General features: G+C 54.1%; 1 protein-coding gene across 23 annotated transcripts in view; it reads left to right on the forward strand.

Moving 5' to 3' along the window:
* Window positions 1-25,632, forward strand: part of NFASC (neurofascin) — a 197,746-nt gene that overhangs the window by 130,132 nt on the left and 41,982 nt on the right. For 12 of the 23 annotated variants that reach the window (XM_043923838.1, XM_043923844.1, XM_043923850.1 and 9 more), the window contains 13 exons: window positions 999-1,195; window positions 1,651-1,773; window positions 3,769-3,939; window positions 8,012-8,062; window positions 14,643-14,754; window positions 15,169-15,353; window positions 16,603-16,734; window positions 21,259-21,402; window positions 22,116-22,227; window positions 22,517-22,683; window positions 23,156-23,303; window positions 24,429-24,553; window positions 25,340-25,384. In XM_043923838.1, coding sequence (XP_043779773.1) covers window positions 999-1,195; window positions 1,651-1,773; window positions 3,769-3,939; window positions 8,012-8,062; window positions 14,643-14,754; window positions 15,169-15,353; window positions 16,603-16,734; window positions 21,259-21,402; window positions 22,116-22,227; window positions 22,517-22,683; window positions 23,156-23,303; window positions 24,429-24,553; window positions 25,340-25,384 — 1,712 coding nt within the window. The remainder of the gene's footprint in view (window positions 1-998; window positions 1,196-1,650; window positions 1,774-3,768; window positions 3,940-8,011; window positions 8,063-14,642; window positions 14,755-15,168; window positions 15,354-16,602; window positions 16,735-21,258; window positions 21,403-22,115; window positions 22,228-22,516; window positions 22,684-23,155; window positions 23,304-24,428; window positions 24,554-25,339; window positions 25,385-25,632) is intronic. The other 11 variants (XM_043923840.1, XM_043923853.1, XM_043923855.1 and 8 more) reach the window with 3 other exon arrangements.

The raw sequence follows: 25,632 nt of genomic DNA on the forward strand, positions 1-25,632 counted from the left end.
TGTGTGTCTGTCAGCAGGAGACGTGAGGTGGGCAGGGCCTCAAGGGGTTGGCACCCTGCTTCTGCCTCCCTCCGTGGGTGTGCCCGTGGGCTGGCCTAAAGCTGCGATCCCAGAAGCAAGCAGGGCGTCTCTTGCCCATGAAGAAGCAGGAGTCTCCGGCAGGGTATCTTGACCTCGCTTCTCAGAGTTGGTCTTTCTCCCACAGCCCTTTGCAGGGCAGTGACTGGGATTCCAAGAAGCTGCTGTTGTCCCTGCTTCTTTTAGGCTGTGTCCTGGGCAGACATATGTCCGCCCCCCCAGAGAAACAGAGGATGTTCTAGTCTCTTCATGCTAGGGCTCAGTTTTATTAAGGCTACTTTGTACTTTAAAACTGCTCCTCTGGGGTTGTAATGTACAGCCGCCATTTTATAATCTACATCCGCTGAGCGACCGCACAGCCGCCATTTACAATCTACATCCGCTGAGCAGCACACAAATAACCCGGGGCCGTTTCACTTTGATTTAGAGTGGGTTATCAAATAATGACACAGGCGGAGCAGGGCCGGCTCCCTGATGTGTTGGGGCCGGTGGAATAGGAATTTGGTTTGGGGTTCCTAGTTGGAGGTTGAGAATGCTTAGCGGTGGGAATAGCCGCTGACTCTGGATTTTAAAAAACCAGAATTGCTGCCTACTCTTCCGAAGAGCACAGTCCCCCACAGCCGCTTGGTATCTCTCACTGGCAGTCATGACTCCCAGCCTCGGTTGGGTGGCACAGCTCCTTTCAGGGACCCCCTCAGAGACTCACCTGGGTGGGACCCAGGACCCAGCATTTTATCAGGTGTCTGAGAAAGTCCTGCTGCGCAGCCAGGCTGGGACCCACTGGTCTGGAGGAATGGTTACGGCCCGAGTCCCAGTCTAGGGCCCTGAGATTCTGGCCTAGAGCTGGGAGCCCAGAGCCCTCCCTCCTACTCTTGGTTGTCCCTGACCCTATACTCCCCCCAACCCCGCATCGTCCGCAGCTTCCACTGGACGCGCAACAGCAAGTTCTTCAACATCGCCAAGGACCCCCGGGTGTCGATGAGGAGGCGGTCTGGGACCCTGGTGATCGACTTCCGCAGTGGCGGGCGGCCCGAGGAGTATGAGGGGGAATACCAGTGCTTTGCCCGCAACAAATTCGGCACGGCCCTGTCCAATCGGATTCGCCTGCAGGTGTCCAGTGAGTGCGTGGGCCAGGCCCAGGATGCCCCGCTGCTGGGTCGGTGGAGGGCAGGGTGTGGAGGGTCATTCCAGAAGGGCCGCCCACCCTTGGCCTGCAGCTACCTGGGGGATCTGCGTGCCTGGCCTCTGGGCAGGGGTGCACCTCCCCCAACTCAAAAAGGTTCCTTGGAAAGGAAGTTTCCAAACCATTGTGGAACAACCTCACTGACCCCTCCTGGCACCAGTCAGGGAAGAAGAGCCTTGAAAGATGTGTGTTCATTCAGTCTGAGGAAAGGCCTCTCCTGCCTCTCCAGGCCACCCCTCACTTGGACACACAGACCCTGTCCCTCTCTCGGGCCTTCTTTGTTCTCCCATTTCCTCTTCTCTTTGCCCTCCTTGCTGCCACCTTCTAACCCTGCTCCGTGCCCCAGCCCAGCCATCACCCTCATAGAATGCTCCTTTGTTTCTCCCCAGAATCCCCGCTGTGGCCCAAGGAAAACCTAGACCCCGTCGTGGTTCAAGAAGGTGCCCCCTTGACACTCCAGTGCAACCCCCCACCTGGGCTTCCATCCCCAGTCATCTTCTGGATGAGCAGCTGTAAGTCTCCGGGGCCTGGTGTTTTATTTCTATTTTAATCTTAGGGAGTGTTAAATGGGAAGGGGTCTTCCCAAGGCTAGACAACCTTGACTTGTGAGAACAGATATAAAGTGGCCATGTGACTGAGAACACAGGATTTGCAGAGAAAGGTTGCTGGGGCTCACCATTGAGCCTGGCTACTCTTAGCTGTGTGATCTCAAGCAACTTGTTTAACATCTCTGGGCCGCAGTTTCCTCTTTTAAAACACTAGGGCTGATAAGTGTATTTATCTAATAGAATTATTGTGAGGATTCAATGACAATATATCCAAAGTGCTTATAATAGGACCAGACATACCGTAAGTGTTCAGTAATATTTGTGATGATGAATAAGAGCAAGAGAAAAAGAAATGGGTCAGAGGACAAACTGGTTTTCAGTTGGCCAGTTGAAGGCAGGTTGAAACCAAGCCTCTTTCAATCTTTGGTTCACCTGGATCTGCTCTGATTCAGTCTTCTCGTAGGACAGAAGAGGGATTTGGGAATGAAACTTTAGATAAAGGAGTGATGGGGAGACAGGGTGTTTGGAGCAGGGAGGACAGAGTACCTCATTCAGAGTTTGTCCTGACTGTTTTGGACAGAGGCTCTCTGAACTGCCCGCTGTTTCTTCCTGTGTTCTCAATCAGAATAAAGGGCGGGGGATTATGAAGATGGATAGAAGACTGCTCTCTCTGAGCATCTCCCTGGCTTCCTTCCTCCCTCCCGCCCTGAATGGATGACTTTGTGCTCAGTCGTCCCCACCCTTGCCTCATCATAGTGCAGATGTGTGGGGAAGGCAGCTGGCCACAGGCCGGAGGGTTGGTTTGTGAGCCCCTCTCAACCCCACACTGCACCAGGTTGTGTTCCTCCTACTTCCTGAGCATATCTCATGACCCTGCTCTTCCTTTCTGTCCGCCACCTCCCTAGCATGAGCCATCATCAGCTTTTCCTTGGGTTACAATAATCATCCGTACCTGGCCTCCCTGGTCTTTTCTAAAAATGATCCTTTCATTCGTATGCCCTCCCCATCCCCACTCCCCGGTTCAAGCTGTGGGTGCTTACCTTTAGTACACACTGTTCCTGCTGCTTAGAAGCCTCTTAGCTCCTTCCTCTTCTGCCCGGTAAATGTCATGCAACCTTCAAGCCTCAGCTCAAATCCCAGGATGGATTGGGTACTCCTTCTCTCAGCTTATCCCCTTCTGTCACATGGTAAAATTAGTTGATTAAATAGAACTACTTTTCAAGAGAAAGAAAAAGAAATGGTGACTTGAGAAGCAGTCGTCAGGGATAAGAAGGAGATACCTGTGAGTAAGTTGTCAGCCTTATGTTTTTACAAACCTTACACCTAGAAACCTGGTCATTTGTGTTTATAGATACAGTGCTTGAAAAAAAATGTAGACAATGTGGTCAGCATTCTTAGCCACTCCTATGATGTTATTAATCCTTAAAAAAAAAAAGCACACATTTTCATATTTTAACATCTCTAAAATTGTAAAGTGTCCTAAAATTGATGATATGCATCATTGATTGGTGTATATCTTACAGTCGGTGGTGCTTTTTTCCTTCTTGGGGATGAGTGGAGGTTTAAAACATAAAACAGGTGAACATGCCTCCCTGTTTGGGGAACATCTGAAGGATTGTGTTTCCTCCCTCTGGCCTGGGAGCCAGTTAGCTCTTCTGTGGCATGAATAGGAAATGAAAGGTGTGGTCACAGAGCATGAACATGGTTGGCAGACAGGTCTGAATTGAAATCCCACTCCCCTTCACTGCTTTTGCAACCCAACTCTTGTTAAATCCTCTGCTTTCTTATCTCTAAAATGGGAATAATTCCTGCCTCAGGGTTGATAGTATTAAATCAAATACTGTGGAGCTCCTGGCCCCAACCTGGCCCTTGGTAGGTGTTGAATCACCAGAACTATGATGATTTTTATTACTGTTATCATTACTGCTAACTTCCCCCTGTACCCCTGCTTCCTTATAGCCATGGAGCCCATCACCCAAGACAAACGTGTCTCCCAGGGCCATAATGGGGACCTGTATTTCTCTAATGTGATGCTGCAGGACATGCAGACAGACTACAGCTGCAATGCCCGCTTCCACTTCACCCACACCATCCAGCAGAAGAACCCATTCAACCTCAAAGTCCTGACCAGTAAGTGTGTGGGCCCCTGCCCGGGGCTGGGGGCCAGGGGCTGAGGACAGCAGCCCACTGAGCCCAGACAGCCCTGGGCGCCTGGATCTGGGAAGCACCATGTCCCCATGGCTGACCTAGAAATCTTTCCTGCTCACTCTGCCTGAGTGACTCTAGCTGCTCTTTAGCCATATCTCTCAGTTCTGGAGCCTAGAGTTAAATTCGGTCCTGCTCCATATTAGTGCTTCTCAAACTCTGGTGGAGTCAGAATCACCTGGCAAGCTTGGCACCACACCTACACCCAGTCCCTCGCCTGCCCGACAGTCCTGGGCCTCTCTGGTCTGCATTAGCTCTCCAGGTGTCCTGGGAACACACCAGAATTTGAGAAGCACTGCTGTAAGTGGTCATTCAGCATCTCTCTCATGCAGTCAGCTTGACTATTTCTCGTCATTGTTTGGTTATCTTTATTTCTAAAATAAAGCAATAGCATGGAATATCTAAATTAGTGATCCAACAAAATAAATTGTGTTTGATTCTGTAATATTAATAAGTATATGCTGGACCATATGGAATCACTGTGTTTGCAAGTTGCAGGTTTATCTTTTAGTTTTATTTGTTTTCATTTTTGTTCCCTGATTGTTTGGCTGGTACCAGAATGAATCAGCATTTCCTGACCCACTTTAGCATTGATGACCCTTCACCAGGAGAGAGAGAAGCTCTCAGTCTAAAGAGTCACTTTTTGCCAGGGACCAGCCAGCCTGGAGCTTTGGCTACAAAGTCCTCAGCCTGCTCAGGACATTGAAAGTGGCTGTGTTGGTTTATACTATGGTTTTGTCACTGACCTTCGGTATAAAAGCCCCCCAAAATGTTCATTTGTCTCAGGCAGTTGCAAATGTTGCTTTCAGTACCGTGGACAGAGGCAATTGTGGAGGTGGTCAGGCAGAGGGCCCCATGTGGGGCTGGCTGTTTCCACAGGTTAAAGGAAAGGGGCTGAGCCCCGGCTTCCCAGAGTGGACCCGTGGGTGACTGATGCTGCCTCCGGGGTGGGAGTGGGAGGCAGAGGAAAGGCCGGAGGGCTCACCCCTCTCTTAGGACACGTGGGCCCTTCTCGCTTCACTGGCCCCCGCCCCCAGCCGTCCCACGGGTGGAGATGGGACCCCGAAGCAGCTTCCCTCCTGTGTGCCTTCCCCTGTTGTGGATCTTTCTTTCTTCCCTTCTCTTCACGGTCCTCCCTTTTTTTTTTTCCTTCTTGTCTGTTTCGCCTCCCCTTTCCTCTTTTCCCTGCTCGTCTCTCTCTGCAGCCCCTTTCCTCCTCCCCTAATCTTCCCCTCCGACCTCTGCGACTCCCCACGCCCTGCTCAGAGCTGCCTGGGCTCTGATAGCCAACAGGATGGCCAGCACCCAGGGACAAGCCTCGCTTGTTCCTCACAGGGTTGCCCAGCTTCAGTCCACTTGCTGCCTCTTCCCTGGTGTTTTTTTTTTTTTTCCCCTGGTGTTTCTTATTCTGGATCCAGGCCCAGAGAGGACCCCTGAGAAGAAAGTTGGGTTTTCTGAGGTGTCGCCTCAGTGCAGAAGGGACTGCCTGCCAGCTGGCTGAGCTGAGGAGGACAGTCTGGTCTGCCCAGGGGCCTCTGGAGCCAGGACAGGGCTGGCAGCCTCGGGCAGCAGGGGGGCAGGATCGAGGCAGCACCTCCAGTGCCTCACCGGGGTCCCTCTCTCCGACCCAGGCTCGGAGTCTGCCTGCTCTGCGGGGACTGCAGGGTCAGGCTGCTGCAGTCCTGGGCAGAGGCTCTCACTGGTACGTGGGGTAGAGGCAGGGAGACGGAGGTGGTGAAGAGCCTTCCTTTGTAGAAATAAGCAGTTGAAGATTTCAACAACCTTTAGAAGTTGGACTTTCCAGAAACATCCTTTTCTCTACCAGAGTTAGGTAAGGGATATTTGTTTCTGCTTCGTTTCTGGGTCCCCTTCTCCACCGAAACTCTCTCCTCCGATTGCTGAGAAATGCACTGGGCGTTGGGAACAGAACCCTGTTGGCTTCCTGGAGTTCTCCCAGGGGCAGCTTTGGCTGGGACCAAGTTCTGGGCATCCGTGCCAGCTCAGAACTGGGCTCGGTTGCTTAAAATAGCTCAGCTGTGCTCTCTCTGCTTTCCTGCCTGGAAAGGACACAAGCGTTTTCTTGTACCTTCAGAACCAGGTCTGGGAGTGGGAGACAAATCAGACAAGTTGGGACAGCTTCAAAGACTGTTCTCACCAGGGGTTTCTTTCACAGTCTGCCCACTGAGGAAGAAATAAATCTCATCACAGCCAATTTTTTATTACCTGCATTAAAGGATGGAGAGAAAGGATCTGATACAGAACACTGGGCAATATAAAATTATTTTAAAATCTTGTCTTGGGAGGTAGTCAAAGACAGTGAAGTGGGAGTAACAAAGAGATGCATGTCCCACTTTGGTACCGGGTGCCTCCCGAGGACAGGAGTCAGCTGTGGTGAAGGAGCAGGGCTGTCCTTGAGTCAGGCCAGAGAACTAACCCTGCTTCCTCTGATGTCTGTTGTCTAAGTGACCTTCTTAGAGGCGTCAGGAAGTCTCCCTGAATTTCTCAGATGTGCTCCAGAGTCCACAAAGCGTGAGGTCAGTTCTGAGCCTGGGCCATTCCGCCACAGCTGGTGGCACCGGAGCGTGGGGCTCCCCGTCCTCCAAGGCCCAGCCACTGCTCCTCCCGCCCCATGCTGCCCTGTCTCTTCATGCCAGTGAGGGTCAGTCTCCACCTTTACCTCCAGATAAACCCAAGCCACCTTTCCACACACAGGCAAAGTCTTTTACAACCAACACACCCCTTTTGAAAGGATGGTTCTGAATAATGAAACTCCTTCTAGTGGATATTAAGCAACTCTGGGATGCAGAGCAATGCTGGTGCTCCTGTTGCCTCCCCACCATGAGTTATAACAGGATTTGATCTGTCTTCCAAGATGCAAATGCTCTGGCAGCCTCTCCTCCCTCAGGCTGCTAGGCTGGGTCCAGGCTTCTCGGGGCATCTGCTTGGCTTCCAGTCGGCTCTCCCATCCCTACCCTCTGTTGGTGCTGTCTGAACTTGAACCAGTAGCTGGAAGGGGACACTGGTAGGAGAATGAAAAGCTCCTGAAGGATGTTGGCATGATTATATGCCCCATTCCAAAATGTCTTTTTCATTGAGGATTAAATGCCCAAAGGTTTTCATTACCTAACATCAGAGCCCACTGGTCTTGTTCCATAAGGAATGGTTTCATCCTAAGTTAGTCTAGAGAGCTTTGGACCTCTATCTTGTTAGCAGGCCTTTCCCTGTTCTAAGTGTAGAACTCACAGCTCATGCACGCTCTCCTGTCCCAGGCTCCCTTTCTGAGCCTGAAATCCGAAGCTCAGCCTAGCTGTCCCCCTCTCCCTGAACCACTGCTCGCCTCCTCAGAAGGAGGCGTTTCTGCCAGCAGACTCAGTGTGGAGACCGGGATAGTGCCCGTCTGGGCAGGCTGGGGAGTCCTTGATGCTGGTCAGTGCACGACTGCTGGGCACTGCCGAGGGTCCTCTGTCCCCTTCTGTTGGTGACCTGTCTCTATCTTCTCCCCTCGTTTACCCCCCACCCCTTGCGAGTTGGCTTCTGCCTGGGTGGGGCTTGGCTCTTGCCCCAGGGCTAACTAACACTCCTTTCTCTTTAGCGACCCCAGGAGCTGGCCTGATCCAGAGTCCTGGGAACAGAGGATTTTGGCGGAAAAGAGTTGTTCAAATTGCTACAGGATACCACTAATTCATATCTCATTTGTTTGAAATTATAGTATGACCAAGCAATTAGAGGTCATGCCTAATTTCTTTATTAAAAAAGAGACTTATTATTGCCTTCTTTTGCAGGATTTAACCTTTTCTTCCCTTTTGGGAGCTGTTTTGTGTTGCTTGTTCTTCACCAAGCGTATTTCCTTTCCAAATATGCTGTGTGTTTCCTTTGCAAAAGACCACTGGTGCTCCCTGGTTGTTTTGTGGCTTTGCATTTCTGTTGTTCTCTCCCGTTTATTCCTCCTTGACCTCTCCGTGGTCCCTGTTTGCTCACCCTCTTTTGTTTATTGCAGACCACCCCTATAATGACTCGTCCTTAAGAAACCACCCTGACATGTACAGTGGTGAGTCGCCGTGGTAACCTTGGGAGTAACCTTGCCTGTCCTAACCCCAGTTTGCCTAACTCGACTGATACCATGTCATTAACTCGTGCCGGGTGCCAAGTCTTAGAGTTGGCCAGGTCAGGGTACCAAGGAGACTCCTGCAGAACTGGGAGGAAGGTGGCCAGTGCAGAAGGTGGAGGTGCTTATGTGATGGTGTGGTCTCCTCAGAGATGCCAGCCTCCAGTTGTGAATTCTGGGCAAGTTTGACCTACCTGGTCAAACCAGGGTAGGACTTCAAAACAGCTTCTCAGAGGTTCAGTAGAAACTTAGGAAGCAGTGGTGGGTAGACAGAGAACATCTGAAAATAAGGGAGTTCCCACAGTCAGGAGGAGACAGGAAGTCTCATTTCTATCAGTGGCTTAAAGAGCACAGAAAACTTTGTAGTGTTTGTTTAGCCAGGTTTAAGAGTCTGGATGTGAATTGCCTGCATTGTGCTCTAGCCTTAGTCACTGGGGATACATTTCACAGGTCCTGTATCTCTTTAAAATTCACCTGGGAAATAGGAAGAAGAGTCTTGCTCTGAGTTTTCTTTCAAGGTAAGTATAAATGAAGTTGGACCATCCATTGCAGTCTATCACCTGATTCTCTTCCCTCCTCTGGCAGTGCACTCAGATCCAATCCCCACCCCCTCCGCCACACATTTGCAAGTCATGGAACAATTTCCATGAGGCATATTTCTAACTCATCACACGACTGGTTGCTCAAGCTGATTAGTAGAGTAATTGGCTGTTTCCACACCTGAGCTACCCCCCAAACATGGCTCAAGGATGTCTCGTTTTCCTTGAGCAGGCAGAGGAATCGTCATTTGCTGGCTCTGGAGACACAGCTGCTCCCAGCATCGGTTATGACTCAGAACTAAGGCTGCAGGTCCCCAGGGGGGTCACTGTGGGCTCAAATAGATAGGAAGTGTCTGTGTTGTGATGTGCTAATATAAACAATGATCGGTGTCTGGAGTGGAGGAAGGGAAGGGGGAGTGAGAGCCAGGGAGACAGGCAAAAGCTTTTCCTTGGCATCGAGCCGCCAGAGCCACGCTGAGATCCTACCAAAGAGATTTACTGCCCAAGAATGCAGGGGACCTTTGTTCGATTCTGGGCACTGCTTTCAAAATAATGGGGCCAACCACCATTATGTCAAGAGCCTCAGAGTGCTGGTGTGAAATGTGCCTTTTTCTAAGTTAGATTTTGGGTAATCTGTTATGGAAGTAGTCTTTAGGTTGGAGTCTATAGAAGCCAGTAAGTCTCATAGAGGCCATCTGGTCCAAGCTCCTTGCTTTTATAGAAGATAAACCGTTGAGGCAGACGTATAAAGTTGTTCTATCAATGATATGTTTGAGTGATTCTAGCCATTTAATAAACTAGTTTGTGACCGATGGTGGATAGTATTATGAGTAAGCAGGAGTTATAAGAATCATCCAAGGCTGGTAAACTAAGCAAAGCTCTCGGGAGCTCACAGGAAGATTAGCCTCATCTCCTCAACCCAAGGTAGATGGGGCTAACCAAGTATGACCCGGGCTAGAAAGGGTGTAAAGTCAAAGTGAGGCATGTGCTGAACAAAGGACAACTAGCTCAGTTGCTTCTAGAAGAAAACAGAAGGTGAAAAGGAAGGAGAGAAGATACAGTCCTTCCTTGAGTTCCTGGACAGAGAGGCACAGTGGGATGAGTAATGCCCAGTACCCTTCTGAGCTTAGATTTGAAATATGCCCCTTTTGTAACAACAGGGCCAGCCCGTAATCACACTTTTTCTAGAGTGGTTTGGTATCCTGTGAATGTATGCCAGGTGTCCCCTGACATGCTAAGTAGCAGGGGGAAGCTGGTCTGAGACAGTAACTTGCCACTTAGAATTCATCCAGGCAAGGAGACAGTCTGCCTGGAATTATCTTAGTCTCTAAGACATGCCATCAAGTGACCTTGGGCAAGTCATTTAGTTTGTTGGAACTTTAATCTCCTTATCTGCAGAATGGGTATGTTACCTGCTCCAAAAGATTGTTGTGAAGATTAAATAGGATAATGTGCATATGTCCCTAGTGAGATGTGAAACACATCCATGATTAATAAATGTTAGCATTGTTGGTGTTAAAGAGGATGGTTTAGTGTTGACTGGATCAGGCACGGTTGTTCTTTGCTTCTGAAATTAAGAGGGACATGGAGGAATTGTAGAGAAGCTTAGGGGAGAGAGACAGGCAGAAAGTACTATGGAGGGAGAAATTGTAGGGCAGACTAGAAAAACGAAAACTTTTCCAGTTCTCAGCTGTGCTGAGAGCAGGGTAAGAACAGAGCCCCAGCTCCTGCGTGAGGGGCTGGGGGTAGATTTATAGAAGAGATTTCTTGGCAGTGGAAGGTATTAAATGTTACTAGGCAAAGAGTTTTGCGCATCTTCTGGGATTGCTTGGTCAGCCATTTCTAGAGCCAGAGAGGTGGTGAGATGCCAGGAATCCAGCCGCGAGTTCTCAGTTCCGAGAACTGGAAGCAGCAAGGGTAGGATCCAGCCACCCCTAAAAGCTGAGTGTGGCAAAGGTTTTCAGACACATCTGATTCATCGAACTCTCTTCTGCTGACACGCAGTCCTTGACAGAGACAAGCAACTCAGGTTTCCGTTAGTCTTGCCATGTCCTCTTGCAGGAGACTACTGAGGCAGTTTTCCTTGTCTCTGTGAAGCCAAGGTGGTTGAGGCAGAGGCGTCTCCTGAGGTGCCCCTGCTGACCAGATTCCCTGGAAACCCACAAGTGCACTCTTGCACCACAGCAAGAGCAGCAGAAGATGGACTGCCCATGACCTCGAGGTCAGATGAGCCCATGTGGGATGCTGTGAGTCTTCAGCGATGTGAGCGTTAGCAGCTGGATTCTGAGTTTGTCCAGATATGAGGTCTGACTCCAGCCTTGATGATCAAGGAGAATGAGAAAAGCATCATCACGCTGGAGAGGCTGGATGCCCCCCTCTGAGAAGAATCCTGTGAAACACTGTCATTTCCCAACGCACACAGCTCATAGAGTTCGCCTTTGTCTCTAGCTCTCTTCCGGAGACTGTGTCTCCCAGGAAAGGAGTGAGCTACCCTCCCTTGGGAACAGTGGCTCCCAAAGGTACCAGCTGGATTATCCTTCATAAAATTTCCTGCAAATCCCTTTCACGTAAGGGGACATTTCTTCACAACCGCCCCTTTGAGTCCAGCCTTTTCATCCCTTAAAGATCCCATGTGTCACCCTGACTCCTCTTTAAGCTTTCCATGGCCTTAACAGTCCAGTTGAGATGTATTTGGAGCCTCTTGACATCCAGCCCAGCTTCTGTTTTTCCAATTTGGGAGAGAAGGATCTCCCCATCTTTATTGAATAGCCATCGAGGAGAGAAGGACTTCTCAGCTGAGATGGCAAGAACAATATTTGAGGAAAACATCATGGAATAGTTTCACCAGAGAAGCTCATTAAAACAAAAATATCTTTCTCCTTTATCTCTTTTGCCCTTGAATTTTGGTATTCTTTGGTTTGAGTAAGAAAGATCTTCCCAAAACTGACTGTCAGTAGTAGGAACAAGTAGGGTATCAATCTTTAAAGAGAGAGGCAGTATAGAATAGATGCTGCAAGTCAAGCTTTGGCACCAGTGCTCCAGAATCCAAACATAACTGGCCTGTGACTTTGGCAAGTCTGTTGACTCTGCTGAGCCTCTGTTGGAAAATGAGAGGCATGCCCCCACGTTTGCTGTGGTTTTCGAATGTGACGATGGGGGTAGAGATGGAGCCGAGCCGGTGCTTGGCCCACAGTGAGTGGCCAGGCGGCAGCCCTGACTGTGACCTCTGCCTTTAAGATACTCTTCCTTGTATTTTTGAACTTTGGCCTGGTTCCCAGTGGCTTCTCCTCCTTTGGGACGACTCTGTGGTTGCTAGCCCGCATCCTGTAAATGAAGGATGCTGTAGCCTTTTTATAGGCCCAGCTGCAGTGTGTCCAGGAAGCCACAGGGGACCTCTGTGCTCACTTCCCCCTTTTCCATCCTGAATGCTTTGCTGGTCATGTGTGCTTACAGGGCTGCATGCTAAGGTGTGAATTAAATGTCCACAGGGTCACAAATTGGTTTCCGCAGGTTTGGGTCCCACATGGAAGGAATATGATGACTGAACTTCCATGTAACCCCACGGTTCCCGGCTCTCAACAGATTCACCAAACTGGCACCAGAGCCTCCTGCCTTCAAATCTCCTTCTCCTCCTGGTGCCCCTGACATTGTGTTGTCTGACCATTTGGGCCGTTCCAGGTTGATGGGTGGGAGGAAGCTGCTGCTTGGCATCAGGCTTCTTTGGTACTGAGAGCTGGATGCGATTACAGTTACAGATGGTAACCGATTAACCACATAATGGATTAACCCCTTCAGTAGCTGCTGTTGTATGTGTGTGTGTGCTGGTGGGACAGATGAGAACATCTACACAGAGAGATGACACGGGGTAAACTGTTACCTTCTTTTTTCTTCTTTTCTCCTCTTGAATTCATTCATTCCGCAAACATTTACCGAACACTTGCTACATGCCATGTATTGTCCCAGCAGACTAATTACCTCCACGTATGTTTCATCATTCCTTCCCCTTGATAAAAGGATAAAATACCTGCCAGTTCTATGACACACCCTCCCCTGATGGCTGATGGAGAGAAGCTAGGGGCCCGTAGGACAGGAGCCCCGCTGTGCCAGCCAGACCCCAGCTAGCCCATGAGCCCAACAGGGGCACTGAGACAGGGCTCCCGCCACCCTGTCCTCATTCCACCAGCACCCAGTAACTGAATCCAGGCCCCCCTGGAAGCATGCCCGCTCTCACTCCAGGCACCCAGTAACAGTACCCGCCCCACCTGGAAGCATGCCCACTCTCACTCCAGGTACCCAGTAACAGTACCCACCCCGCCTGGAAGCATGCCCGCTCTCACTCCAGGCACCCAGTAACAGTACCCGCCCCACCTGGAAGCATGCCCACTCTCACTCCAGGTACCCAGTAACAGTACCCACCCCGCCTGGAAGCATGCCCGCTCTCACTCCAGGCACCCAGTAACGGTACCCGCCCTCCCACCTGGATGCATGCCTGCTCTCACTCCAGGCACCCAGTAACAGTACCCCCCCCCCCACCTGGAAGCATGCCTGCTCCCACTCTAGGCACCCAGTAACAGTACCCACCCCACCTGGAAGCATGCCCGCTCCCACTCCAGGCACCCAGTAACAGTACCCGCCCCCCCCCCCCACCTGGAAGCATGCCCGCTCCCACTCCAGGCACCCAGTAACAGTACCCGCCCCCCCCCCCACCTGGAAGCATGCCCGCTCCCACTCCAGGCACCCAGTAACAGTACCCGCCCCCCCCCCCCACCTGGAAGCATGCCCGCTCTCACTCCAGGCACCCAGTAACAGTACCTGCTCCGCCTGGAAGCATGCCCGCTCTCACTCCAGGCATGTCTGAGGGCTCCCAGACCCTGGCAGCCCCGCCACCCCTCCAGCTGAGTCAGAGACCCATTAAATCCGTGGGTAGGCCCAGCTTGGATTTATATTTGTAACTCTTCTTGTTGACAGTCGTACACCTTTTGAGCAAAGGTGACCCCTCCAATTTGCCCTTGCTTTGGGGTTCCTGGTTACAGAACCCTTGTTCTTCCTCATCCCATCTCATTCATTTCCGTAGAACTGTGCAGAGCTCTAAGGGAGAGGTGAGGCTCTGGTAAGGTGGGGTCCACTGCGCTGGGGTGTCCCCAGACGTGCATGACCCCTTCCACAGGGAAAGAGCCACCCTGAGCGTGTCGCCTCTGTGAGCCCCTGTCCTTGGAAAGCTGTGTGTGTGTCACTGATTGCAGGCCCCAGGGCTGCTCCAGCCTGGTTGAATGGTGGAGCGGCTCCTCCATCTTGGCTGCGCTTGCCTCTCACCCCTCCCTCAGTCTCTCACATCCAATTAACACCCTCCTCCCAGCCGTGCCAAAGTCATTAGTGAAGCAGCAGAATGGTTTTTAGCCCCACAGTGATTTCCTGTCATCCCTGTTCATTAATTCTCCTCCTGTCTTTGCTAAACCATTAATAATGCTCGTTGCATCTCTGACTGTTCATCTGAGTCTTTGTGGCTTTATCCCAGCTCCTTGTCTCCGGGGTCCCAAAGAGCAGGTTGTCTGTCCTGTGGCCCCAAGCTGAGATGGCCTCCCTGGGGCCACCCCTGGCCTCTGGATCCCAGCACAGGATGCACAGGGAGTGGACTGTCCCTGACCAGGCAACCCTTGCCCCTTCCGGGGCCGGAGAGGCTTACTGAACTGGGGGGATGCTGGGCTCCTCTTGGCAGAGCCTCTCAGAGCTTAGAGCTGCTCACACACATGTGCCGGCGGGGCCGAGGAGCCCCGCGCTTCCTAACACACCTCTCTTAATGATGCCCCGGCCCCTGGGGTGGTTTCAGCAGTGCAGCAGGGGGCGGGGGTCTGGGGCTGGTGCCTCTGCGGCTAAGGGCATCATCAGGAGGGCACGATGACCTTTCTCTCTAGTCCAACAGCTCGGCCCAGCTGGGACAGCCCTCTGGGCAGTAAGCTCACAGAGCTTGTTCCATCCTGTTTCAGCCCGAGGAGTTGCAGAGAGAACACCCAGCTTCATGTATCCCCAGGGCACTGCGAGCAGTCAGATGGTGCTGCGTGGCATGGACCTCCTGCTGGAGTGCATCGCCTCTGGGGTGTACGTACGGTTTGCACCCCCACTTCTGCCCGCCCCCCAGGAGGATGGGTTGGGGATTTGTGCATGCTCTGTTGTTGCAACATTTTGCAGGGGGTGGGGTGGGAGAGAGAAACAGACAGCTCCTAATGAGGACGCTGCCAATCATAGTCATCCCATTCTGGCCGCCTTTCTTTCTGAGATAATGAGGAGAGGAGGTAGCTAGGCTTCCTGTATGTATGAGACCCCCTTAGCTGAGTCCTTTGTGCGCCCTGTGGCTGAGCATCCCCTCTGCACAGGAGGGATCAGCTCTCGAAGGACACACGTCCTCCTGAGCCCAAGTACACCGTAAGGACACCCAGGTATCCTGGGCTCCACACAGGTGTGGCACAGCCACATTTAGTGGTAAGCCCCTGTTTCTTGCTTGGTCTCTCTTAGCCCAACACCAGACATTGCATGGTACAAGAAAGGTGGGGACCTGCCATCCGACAAGGCCAAGTTTGAGAACTTCAACAAGGCCCTGCGCATCACCAATGTGTCCGAGGAAGACTCTGGGGAGTATTTCTGCCTGGCCTCCAACAAGATGGGCAGTATCCGGCATACGATCTCGGTGAGAGTGAAGGGTACGTTGTGCGCATTTCTCATTATGACGGTCTACCAGTCCTTGACTCCACGGCCACCCCCCCTCAGGGTGGGTGCGTGAGTGGGGAAACACCAGCACGCTGATGAGTGGCAACAGCGACCTGCAGGAGTGGCGTCACCCCCCGGGTGTGTGTGCATGTGTCAGGGCAGGGAGGAAGGGGAGTGTCACGGGTGGAGACCCCCCCACTGTTGCCCTCCTCCCCTGAGCGCCTGGGGCTCTCTCAGCAGGTGCAGTCTCTTCTGTGGCCCGTTTGGATGACCCAGAACCTGTCTTTCATTTCGCATTCCCGTTCATGGTGTGTTATCTTAGCCCTATGCTGTCTGTGTACTTGAACGTGGTTCTTTTTAAAAATGGGGAGGAATCATGGCCTGAATTATTTTTTTAATAAATCACTTCCCTCCCCTAAAAACACCTGAGCTGTTGTCAGCAATGGAGCACGTGTCTTTGTGGGTCCCAGCCATGGGGCTGGGGGGTCCACCAGTCACTTTTCAGTCTGAATGGTGGGGCTGAATGGATGATCAGCATGATGAGGTTGAATACCACAGAGCAAGAACTTTCTTAGCACATGGTCATTGACCTGTGACCTTGGTTTCAGCTCCACACTCAGAATAGGGGTGCTTAACTTTTATTGGGGTTTCAAGATCTTTGAACTCTGATCTGAAGGACCCTCTTCTCAGAAAAATCCACATATTCACAAAATTTCCAAACAGTTGGAAGGAGTGGCCAGCTAAGAGCTTCTGCTAACCAAAGCTCAACGGGAAAAGAATGAACAGCACGCCTTTCCTAAGTGGTCTGATCTTGCAGGAAGAGCAGTGGAAATGCAGAGAGGCCAACCCCTGCTACTTTACCGCCCTCCCCAGCTTGAGCCCTTGGGCGCACATCAGGAGTGCCTGGGTAGCTCGCAAATCATTGGCCGCCTGGGCTTCCCCTGGAGATTCTAACTTAGTAGGTTGAAGATGGGCTCTGGCATTCATGTGTTTTAAAAGCTCTTCAGGAGGCCCCAGTTTAGAACTCCTGTTCAGTGAACTTGAAATAAACCAGTCCGCATCTGTAGTGCCAAGTCGACCAAAAGTCTGGACCGTCATCCCATCAGGACGAGCCCTGGGCAGGTGGTGGGGGCATGGGGCTGGCACTCAGGGGCTCCTGCCTTCTGAGAGGGAGCCCACTTGGTTTCCTCTGCCTGCTTGTGTCATTTGACACCCTTGCTTATGCCTGTCCTTGTCTTCCAGCTGCTCCCTACTGGCTGGATGAACCCAAGAACCTCATCCTGGCTCCTGGCGAGGATGGGAGACTGGTGTGTCGAGCCAATGGCAACCCCAAGCCCACGGTCCAGTGGATGGTGAATGGGGAACCTTTGCAATGTGAGTAACTGCTACTGTCCTGCCTGTCTCTGCTCTCCCTCCTGGGAGCATCCAGCTCCCCACCCCTGTGGACCAGCTCTGTGCCCTCAGAAGTGAGGGAGCAGCCCATCCCTTTGGACCCTTCAAGAGGGAGGAAGCCTGCCTCCTTTGTGTGCGAGAGAACAGGAGGCCTGTGCCCACGTTTAGGGGATTTCTGCTCCCTGGGACTTTTTCATAAATTTCTGCTTTCTGCTCTTAATAACTGCAGAGCTCAGTCCAAGAGCTGGGGACCTCAGCTGTGTCCCTGAGATTATAGGCTCTGGGACATGGGGTTCAGGAGGTAGAGGAGACCTTGGTAGCTGATCGCCATTGCCCCCCACCAAACCCCTCCCTCTGCTGAGGGTATAAAAGAGGCAGGGTTGTGCGACAACATGAAAGATAATGGTCAGAAATGAGGGGAAGCCTCTATAAGAGCAGAGATGGGCAGTGCAGTTACTGAGTGAACACTGGTGTCCAACAAGACTTAGTCCCACCCAGATGCAGGGGCGTGTGGCACCAGGATCCTTCCGCCAGAGGTCTTGGTCAAAGTTTCACATCTGAATTCACTGTAGTTGCATTTACTTTTTTAAAAATAACTTTATTTATTGTTTTTGGCTGCACTGCGTCTTCATTGCTGCACAGGCTCTTCTCTAGCTGTGGTGAGCAGGGGCCTCTCTCTAGCTGTGGTGAGCGGGGGCTACTCTCTAGCTGTGGTGAGCGGGGGCTACTCTCTAGGTGTGCTGACTGTGGGCTCCTCTCTAGTTGTGGTGACTGTGGGCTCCATCTGGCTGTACTGACTGTGGGCTCCTCTCTAGCTGTGGTGAGTGGGGGCCCCTCTCCAGCTGTGGTGAGTGGGGGCCCCTCTCTAGCTGTGGTGAGTGGGGGCCCCTCTCTAGCTGTGGTGAGTGGGGGCCCCTCTCTAGCTGTGGAGAGCGGGGACTCCTCTCTGGCTGTGGTGAGTGGAGGCTCCTCTCTAGCTGTGGTGACTGTGGGCTCCTCGCTGGCTGTGGTGACTGTGGGCTCCTCTTTAGCTGTGGTGACTGTGGGCTCCTCTATTTAGCTGTGGTGACTGTGGGCTCCTCTTTAGCTGTGGTGACTGTGGGCTCCATCTGGCTGTAGTGACTGTGGGCTCCTCTCCAGCTGTGGTGAGTGGGGGCCCTTCTCTAGCTGTGCTGAGTGGGGGCCCCTCTCTAGCTGTGGTGAGTGAGGGCTCCTCTCTAGCTGTGGTGAGTGGGGGCCGCTGTCTAGCTGTGATGAGTGGGGCTCCTCTCTGGCTGTGGTGACTGTGTATCCTCTCTAGCTGTGGTGACTGTGGGCCCATCTCTGGCTGTGGTGACTGTGGGCTCTTCTCTAGCTGTGGTGACTGTGGACTCTTTTCTGGCTGTGGTGACTGGGGGCCCCTCTCTGGCTGTGGTGAGTGAGGTTCCTCTCTGGCTGACTGGGGGCTCCTTGCTGGCTGTGGTGACTGTGGCCTCCTCTCTAGCTGTGGTGAGTGGGGGCCGCTGTCTAGCTGTGGTGAGTGGGGCTCCTCTCTGCTGTGGTGACTGTGGGCTCCTCTCTGGCTGTGGTGACTGTGGGCTCCTCTCTGACTGTTGTGACTGTGGGCCCCTCTCTATCTCTGGTGACTGTGGGCTCCTCTCTGGCTGTGGTGACTGTGGGCCCCTCTCTGGCTGTGGTGACTGTGGGCCCCTCTCTATCTCTGGTGACTGTGGGCTCCTCTCTATCTGTGGTGCCTGTGGACTCTTTTCTGGCTGTGGTGACTGGGGGCCCCTCTCTGGCTGTGGTGAGTGAGGTTCCTCTCTGGCTGACTGGGGGCTCCTTGCTGGCTGTGGTGACTGTGGCCTCCTCTCTAGCTGCGGTGAGTGGGGGCCGCTGTCTAGCTGTGGTGACTGTGGGCTCCTCTCTGCTGTGGTGACTGTGGGCTCCTCTCTGGCTGTGGTGACTGTGGGCTCCTCTCTGACTGTTGTGACTGTGGGCCCCTCTCTGGCTGTGGTGACTGTGGGCCCCTCTCTATCTCTGGTGACTGTGGGCTCCTCTCTATCTGTGGTGCCTGTGGACTCCTCTCTAGCTGTTGTGAGTGGGGGCTCCTCTCTAGCTGTGGTGACTGTGGGCTCCTCTCTGACTATGGTGACTGTGGGCTCCTCTCGCGCTGTGGTGACTGTGGGCTCCTCTCGCGCTGTGGTGAGTGGGAGCCCCTCTCTAGCTGTCATGACTGTGGGCTCCTCTCCAGCTGTGGTGACTGTGGACACCTCTCTGGCTGTGGTGACTGTGGGCTCCTCTCTGGCTGTGGTGAGTGTGGGCTCCTCTCTAGCTGTGGTGACTGTGGCGTCCTCTCTGGCTGAGGTGAGCGGGGACTCCTCTCTAACTGTGGTGCGTGGGCCTCTCACTGCAGTGGCCTCTCTCCTTTTGGAGCTCGGGCTCTGGGCACAGACTCAGTAGTTGCAGCACCCAGGCTCCCAGGGCACAGGCTCAGTGGTTTGCCGCTCGGGCTTAGTTGCTCTGTGGCATGTAGGATCTTCCCAGGCCAGGGATTGAACCTGTGTCTTCTGCATTGGCAGGTGGATTGTTTACCACTCTCCACTGCCAGGGAAGCCCAGCTTTACATTTTAAATGTCCTGTCATTACTTTCTCTAAGGGTCAGAGCAAATACAAACTGTATTATCAACCACATGGGACAGAAAGTAGACGGTAAGAACTCAGAGCCTAACTTGTGAGCAACAGCTGATAAAAGCAGGTGGAGAGGTAGGGAGACAGGCAGAGGAGAAGGCATGAATGCACCTTTCTAAACCTTTATTGTGTGCCGGGTGCGGAGCATCCTTCTTACCTCGTTAACCTCAGACGTTGAAGATGAGGAAATGAAGTGCCGCCTTTGCAGCGACCGCCCCGAGGTCACACGGCTCGGAACTGGGGGAGCTGGGGGCTGCTTGACAGTGCCTCAACATGCCCTGTTTGGTACTGAGCCTCTAGTTATCCTGGGAAATAGCCTCCCCCTGCATACAAGTCACTTATTGATTTGGCCTGTCCTCTGCCCTTCTCCCTGTCCTGGTGGCACTTGGGGGATAAGGCAGACAAAGGTTCTAAACTCCACAGCAACATTAAAGAAATGCAGAGCCCGGGATTTGCAGCTGAGCCCTGGCCCTGGGGAGGTCCCCATCATTCAAAAGAGTGACTGGGAGAAGCGCTGGTCGCCTTGCCAGGCGAGGAGACGTAAAGTTGCTGGCGTTGCTTCCCTTGTGCCTTTTTGCTGAGACGCCGGAAGGAGGCTATGGATGCTGACCTCAGCTTTGTTCACTGGCTGATTCCGCATCTCCAGGCTCAGACCTACTGTCTGTGGGGTGGCGCCCGTGGGGCCAGGCCCTGGGTCCCTCTCTGCCGACTCCTGTGGAAGGTCTGAGTGATCTTAAGTGAGGTCATAGAACACACAAGCCAAGTCATCTGGCCCAGGTCCTAAACCTTACAGAGGAGAGGCACCTCGTGCTGGTGAAAGATAAGAAAAGTGTGGATTCTTTACATTTCTGGAAACTTGTACTGCTCATTATCTCATTCTTGCTCTCTTACCCTACCCCTCCTAAGTGTAGGGGAAGATAGAAGTAATGCTTCCCTACTTAACTGGTGAAGGAAGTAAGGCCTGGAGGGGTTACTGATTTGCCCCGACTCTTAGAGTGATTCGGGCTTCCCAGGTAGCGCTGGTGGTAAAGAACCCCCCTGCCAGTTCAGGAGACATAAGAGATGCGGGTTCAATCCCTGGGTTGGGAAGATCCCCTGACGGAGGGTGTGGCCACTCCAGTATTCTTGCCTGGAGAATCCTGTGAACAGAGGAGCCTGGCGGGCTACAGTCCATAGGGTTGCAAAGAGTTGGACATACCTGAAGCGACTCCCCAGCTCTGCTCTCTTCATCCGCAGCCAGTGGGGCCAGGAGAATGCGGCAGGGGATGTCCTGTCAGTGCGCACAGTCTTGGAAGTCTTCTCAGTCTTGGGAAGGTCAGGTCACTTTGGCAAATGCAGGGACTCATCAACTTTCAGCAGGTGTCCACCTCCAGGTTTAACTTCGTGGACGTCTGCAGAGTGCTCTGTTCAGAGGATGGGAAGCGGGTAGGTCCCACCTAGTTGTATATTGCTTTATGCTTTTCAAAACACTTTTGAGTATATGCACATTGGGTTAAAATGATAACAGCAGCCATAGTCAACCCTCCAACCATATGTGCTCAGGCCTCTTCTAATAACAGGCATAGACTCTCCAGTCATCCTCATAGAAATGCCACAGGGTGATATGTTATCCCCAGACAAGGGGACTGAAGCGTTTGAGCCATTGAATAGGGCCGGTGGGTAATGTGGTTAGAATTCAAACTACTTGCCACATAGCTTTGACCGGGATTCCTGTTCCCATTGGACGGATTGAGAAGTAAACTCTTGCTAGGCTCAGTCCTACCAGGGAGCCCTGGCCCGAGTCCCACACGCCCTCTGCCCGCCCTCCCCGTCTTACGAGGAGCACCTTCCTGTCTGTAGCGGCACCGCCCAACCCCAACCGTGAGGTGGCCGGGGACACCATCATCTTCCGTGACACGCAGATCAGCAGCCGGGCCGTGTACCAGTGCAACACCTCCAACGAGCACGGCTACCTGCTGGCCAACGCTTTCGTCAGCGTGCTGGGTGAGTGTGCCCGTCCCGCCTGCCTCAGGGGCCTCCCGGGCCCTGCTCTGAGTGTGGGCTCCCTCTCTGCCTGAGAGATCAGTCAGGCTGGGGGGAGAAGGGCAGCAGGGTGGGGAAGTGTGGAGACCCAGGATGAAATGCGGAGGGGTGATGGAGGACTGCAAATCCACAGAGCTGGGTGTGCAGTTCATTCCACTCAGAGGACGAATGGAGAGCTGAGACGCCAGTCTCCGTCCCCTTGCTCCCCTGACAAGAGGGGGGACAGTCTCACCTTCTTGGTGTGTCCATGTTGAGTCTCCCCTGGGTTCTCCATGGCCTCAGGGTAGGAACTATCCTGAGTGTGTTTGTGGCCCTCCTGGAGCAGGCAGAGCGCAGTGGGCAGGTGCAACCAGGAGAAGCCTTGGGGCTGTGGAGGGGCGGATACTGAAGCTGCTGGAAGGCTGGAGGCATCCTCTGCAAAATTGGGACTGGATGTGGACTAGGTGCAGATGGATAAGCTTCCTCCTTCCTCACCTGATCTGGGAGGGAGGTTGATGGGGGAAGTCATGCTGGTATTTAGAAAGCTGCCCCGAGGAGAAGGCACATAGAGATAAGACTGGTCCCCAAGGAGGGAGAGGAAGGCAGACCCCATCCAAGGTCAGGGTTAGGTCTCTGGGGTCACAGAGGAAGGCAGACCCCCGCCCGAGATCAGGGTTAGGTCTCTGGGGTTGCAGACGTGCCGCCTCGGATGCTGTCACCCCGGAACCAGCTCATCAGGGTGATCCTGTACAACCGGACCCGGCTGGACTGCCCGTTCTTTGGGTCTCCCATCCCCACGCTCCGATGGTAAGTTCCGGGAGACCAGCCTTCCCCGATGAGGGCATCTGTCTCACCTCTGTCATAGCATTCAGCCCATGAGAGGGGTTCAGCAAGTCCTGGGAGCCACAAAGGGTGGAAGCGGAGATGAAGCTGGCAGAGCATCTGGGTCAGGCCTCTTATTGTGCAAAGAAGGAAACTGAGGCCAGAGACTTGCCAAGGCCAGCCACGGGTGGGGGCAGACCCATGGGTTTGGGGTCCCTCCCCCCCGGGCTGGTCATTTCTCAGTATGCTGGGTGTCCTGCTGCTCTGTTGTGAGGTTTAAGAATGGACAAGGAAGCAACCTGGATGGTGGCAACTACCACGTCTACGAGAACGGCAGTCTGGAAATCAAGATGATCCGAAAAGAGGACCAGGGCATCTACACCTGTGTTGCCACCAACATCCTGGGCAAAGCGGAGAACCAGGTCCGCCTCGAGGTCAAAGGTAAAGGAGAGGGTCACTAGGTAGAGGGCACAGTGGGTGGGTGGGGGGGCACTTTAACTTTGAGGATGCCATCTCCTCAAAGTTACCCGTGTGTGTCCCTTTGAAAACGCACCACCCTTAATCCCTAGTGGGATTTAATCCCTAGTGGGACCTCCCTCAGGGCCCCCGGCTGGCCTGGGTGCTACACGCACTGAGTCATTACCTGCCCTGGGCAGGGATGCCTGCTTCCCACACCAGCTCCCCACCACCGCCCCAGAAACTACTTCCTGTGTTGCTGAGCCAGCAAGAAAAGACCTGGGCGTAATTTCCATCAGGGATCTCCTATTCCAGGCCTCCCTGACCAGCTCACCTAACTGAATCCTATTTCTGCCACCCTCCATGGTCCATGTAAGCTGGTCATACATGTCACCCCGTGGCCGCTCGGGGGTGGGGGGTGGCAGAGAGGAGCTTGAGCTCAGGCGCTTCTCTGCAGACCCCACGAGGATCTACCGGATGCCCGAGGACCAGGTGGCCAAGAGGGGCACCACGGTGCAGCTAGAGTGCCGTGTGAAGCACGACCCCTCCCTGAAGCTCTCGGTCTCCTGGCTGAAGGACGACGAGCCGCTCTACATCAGCAACAGGTCTCCGCTCCTGCCTCCCCGGCTGCTGCTCTCTGGGGCCCTGCCTCCTCCCTTGCTCCTGGCGATGCGTGGACGCGCCCGGGGCTCCCGCGTCGGTGTGTCGCTGCAAAACCACTGAAGCGGGTTCTAGGAACCTCCGGGGAGAGACCCCCTCCAGCGCCTGCCCTCTCTCCGCTCAGCGCCCTGCTCCTCTCTCCTCTTCCCCCGCCTCTTCTCCCCTCCTTCCCTCCTTTCTCTCCTCTCTCCATCTGCACACTCTTCTCTGTCCTTTGGCCCCTCCTTGCTCCTCTTTGGCGTCCAGGCCACACGCCCCCTGCCTCGTTTCAGCCCAGCCAGCAGTGCTGCGTCCCCCGACAGGGCTGCCTGAGCAGGCTCTGACCCTGTGGTTAGTTGGGTCGCCCTTACTGCACCCTGGGCCCACGCCTGTCCTCTCCCTCAGCCAGATTTGGATCTGGTTGGCGTTGAGGGCGGGCCCAGGCCTAGACGGTGTTTGAAGTCCCCGGGTGTTGGGAATATGCAGCTGGGGCTGAGAACGTTGATCTGAGCCTCCCCTCGGGCTCTCTTCTGTACCAGCTTCGGCCTCGGGGCAGGGTGCACGTGGGCACTAGCTGGGTCTGCTGATCATCTGGTTTCCTGGAGGGGCGTAACCCTGCAGCAGGCACAGGTTTGCTGGCACTCAGGAATGCACCCAGCTCCTGGGTGCCCTCCTCCCTCTCTGGAGACGGCTCAGGGGAGCCCAGGGAACTGGGCCGAGCGCAGGGATCACTCTGGGTTGAGACAGAGCTGAAAGCTTGAGAAGACCTGCCTTCAGGGGTGGGCCCAGCTGCGCCCTAATTCAGGAGGGGAGCGCAGCGGACCCGCGGGGATTCGAGCATGGTGAATACAGAGGGGGCCGCTCTAGCACTGCCCGTGTTCCTATCCTCTCCGCCAACACCACGACTGCTCAGGGTGACAGGAAGAGCCAGCCCCTCCCACAGCACTGCGATGGGGCCCCTGTCCCCTAGGAGCTCTGACTCACTGTCCCCGCCCCAGGGAGAAGGCGGACAGGCAGTGCCCGCCACCCCCACCTCCCCACCTCACCGTCTGCCCTCCACCTTCCTCCAACCCCTCCCGGTTCCTTTGCAGGATGAAGAAGGAGGAGGACTCCCTGACCATCTTCGGCGTGGCCGAGCGGGACCAGGGCAGCTACACGTGCGTCGCCAGCACTGAGCTGGACCAGGACCTGGCCAAAGCCCACCTGACCGTGCTAGGTAACCACCACCGCCCGCCCCGCGTCCAGGGAGGTGGGGGTGGCTCTGAGGGCAGTGCCTGCGGACAGCCAGCCAGCCAGGCATGGGGAGCCTCTTGTCTGAGGGTCTGAGGGTCTGAGGGTTAGGAAGCTGCTCCTCTCAGAACAGGCTGTGCTAGATGCCTTACCTCCTGAATGGAATGGCTAACTCGCCTCAATCCTCAACTGAAGGGTGCCAGAGGGAGAGGGATGCATGGGGTTCTTGTGGTCGTTTTTACCAACTTTACAGCTGACTCTGAACCACTAGGTAAATTAAAACTGCCCATCCTTGAAACAAGCCAGCTCTGTGTTTGGCCTTCCAACACCTGCTGCTGCTTTATTCTCTGCCCGCCTTTCTTGGAGGGATTTCACAGGGTGCCGGGCACCTCTGATGACTGCCTCTTGGCGGGCCCTCGCCCCCAAGCCAGACTGTAAATACGAAGCCATCCCAAACCCGAGGGTGTGGTCTCCCGCCCAGGAGAGCATATCCTCTCTTCACCTCTGCTGTCTCGGTGCATCCCTGCACCGTCCCGGGGAACAGTGGGCCCAGACACAGTGCCCACACCAGGACAGCAAGCAGACCGCATGCCCGCCCTCGGCTGCGGAGGGGCACGGGAAGGCCTTTGTGAGGGCCGGGGCACCCTCCACGGGGCGGGGGGCTGAGGCCGAGCAGGGGCCGCTGTTCCAGCCTGGCCTCCTGATCCCGCCCTTAGAGCACCTTTATCCCCAAATAACCTGCTAACCTGGATAACCCGTCTTACCTTTGCAGCTGATCAGGCTACTCCGACTAACCGTTTGGCTGCCCTTCCCAAAGGTAATTCGTACTAACCCCGGGACTCGAACCAAGCCCTCGAGGTGTCTGGGAGAGTGGCGCGTAGGAGGAGGAGGGCCCTGCAGGAGAGGGGTGCTCTGCACAGGACAGGGGGCAGCTCGCCCCGCCCCTGCCAAGTCTGACCCTCTCAGGAGGCCCGGCTCCTCCTGAGCCCCTTCTGGCCCCGCCCCTTTGGCAGACAGTTGTGTTCCCCTCCCAACCCCTCACCTCTGGCCATGCCCACCACTCCC

The sequence above is a fragment of the Cervus elaphus genome, chromosome 14, assembly GCF_910594005.1.
Source record: "Cervus elaphus chromosome 14, mCerEla1.1, whole genome shotgun sequence".
Lineage (NCBI taxonomy): Eukaryota > Metazoa > Chordata > Mammalia > Artiodactyla > Cervidae > Cervus > Cervus elaphus.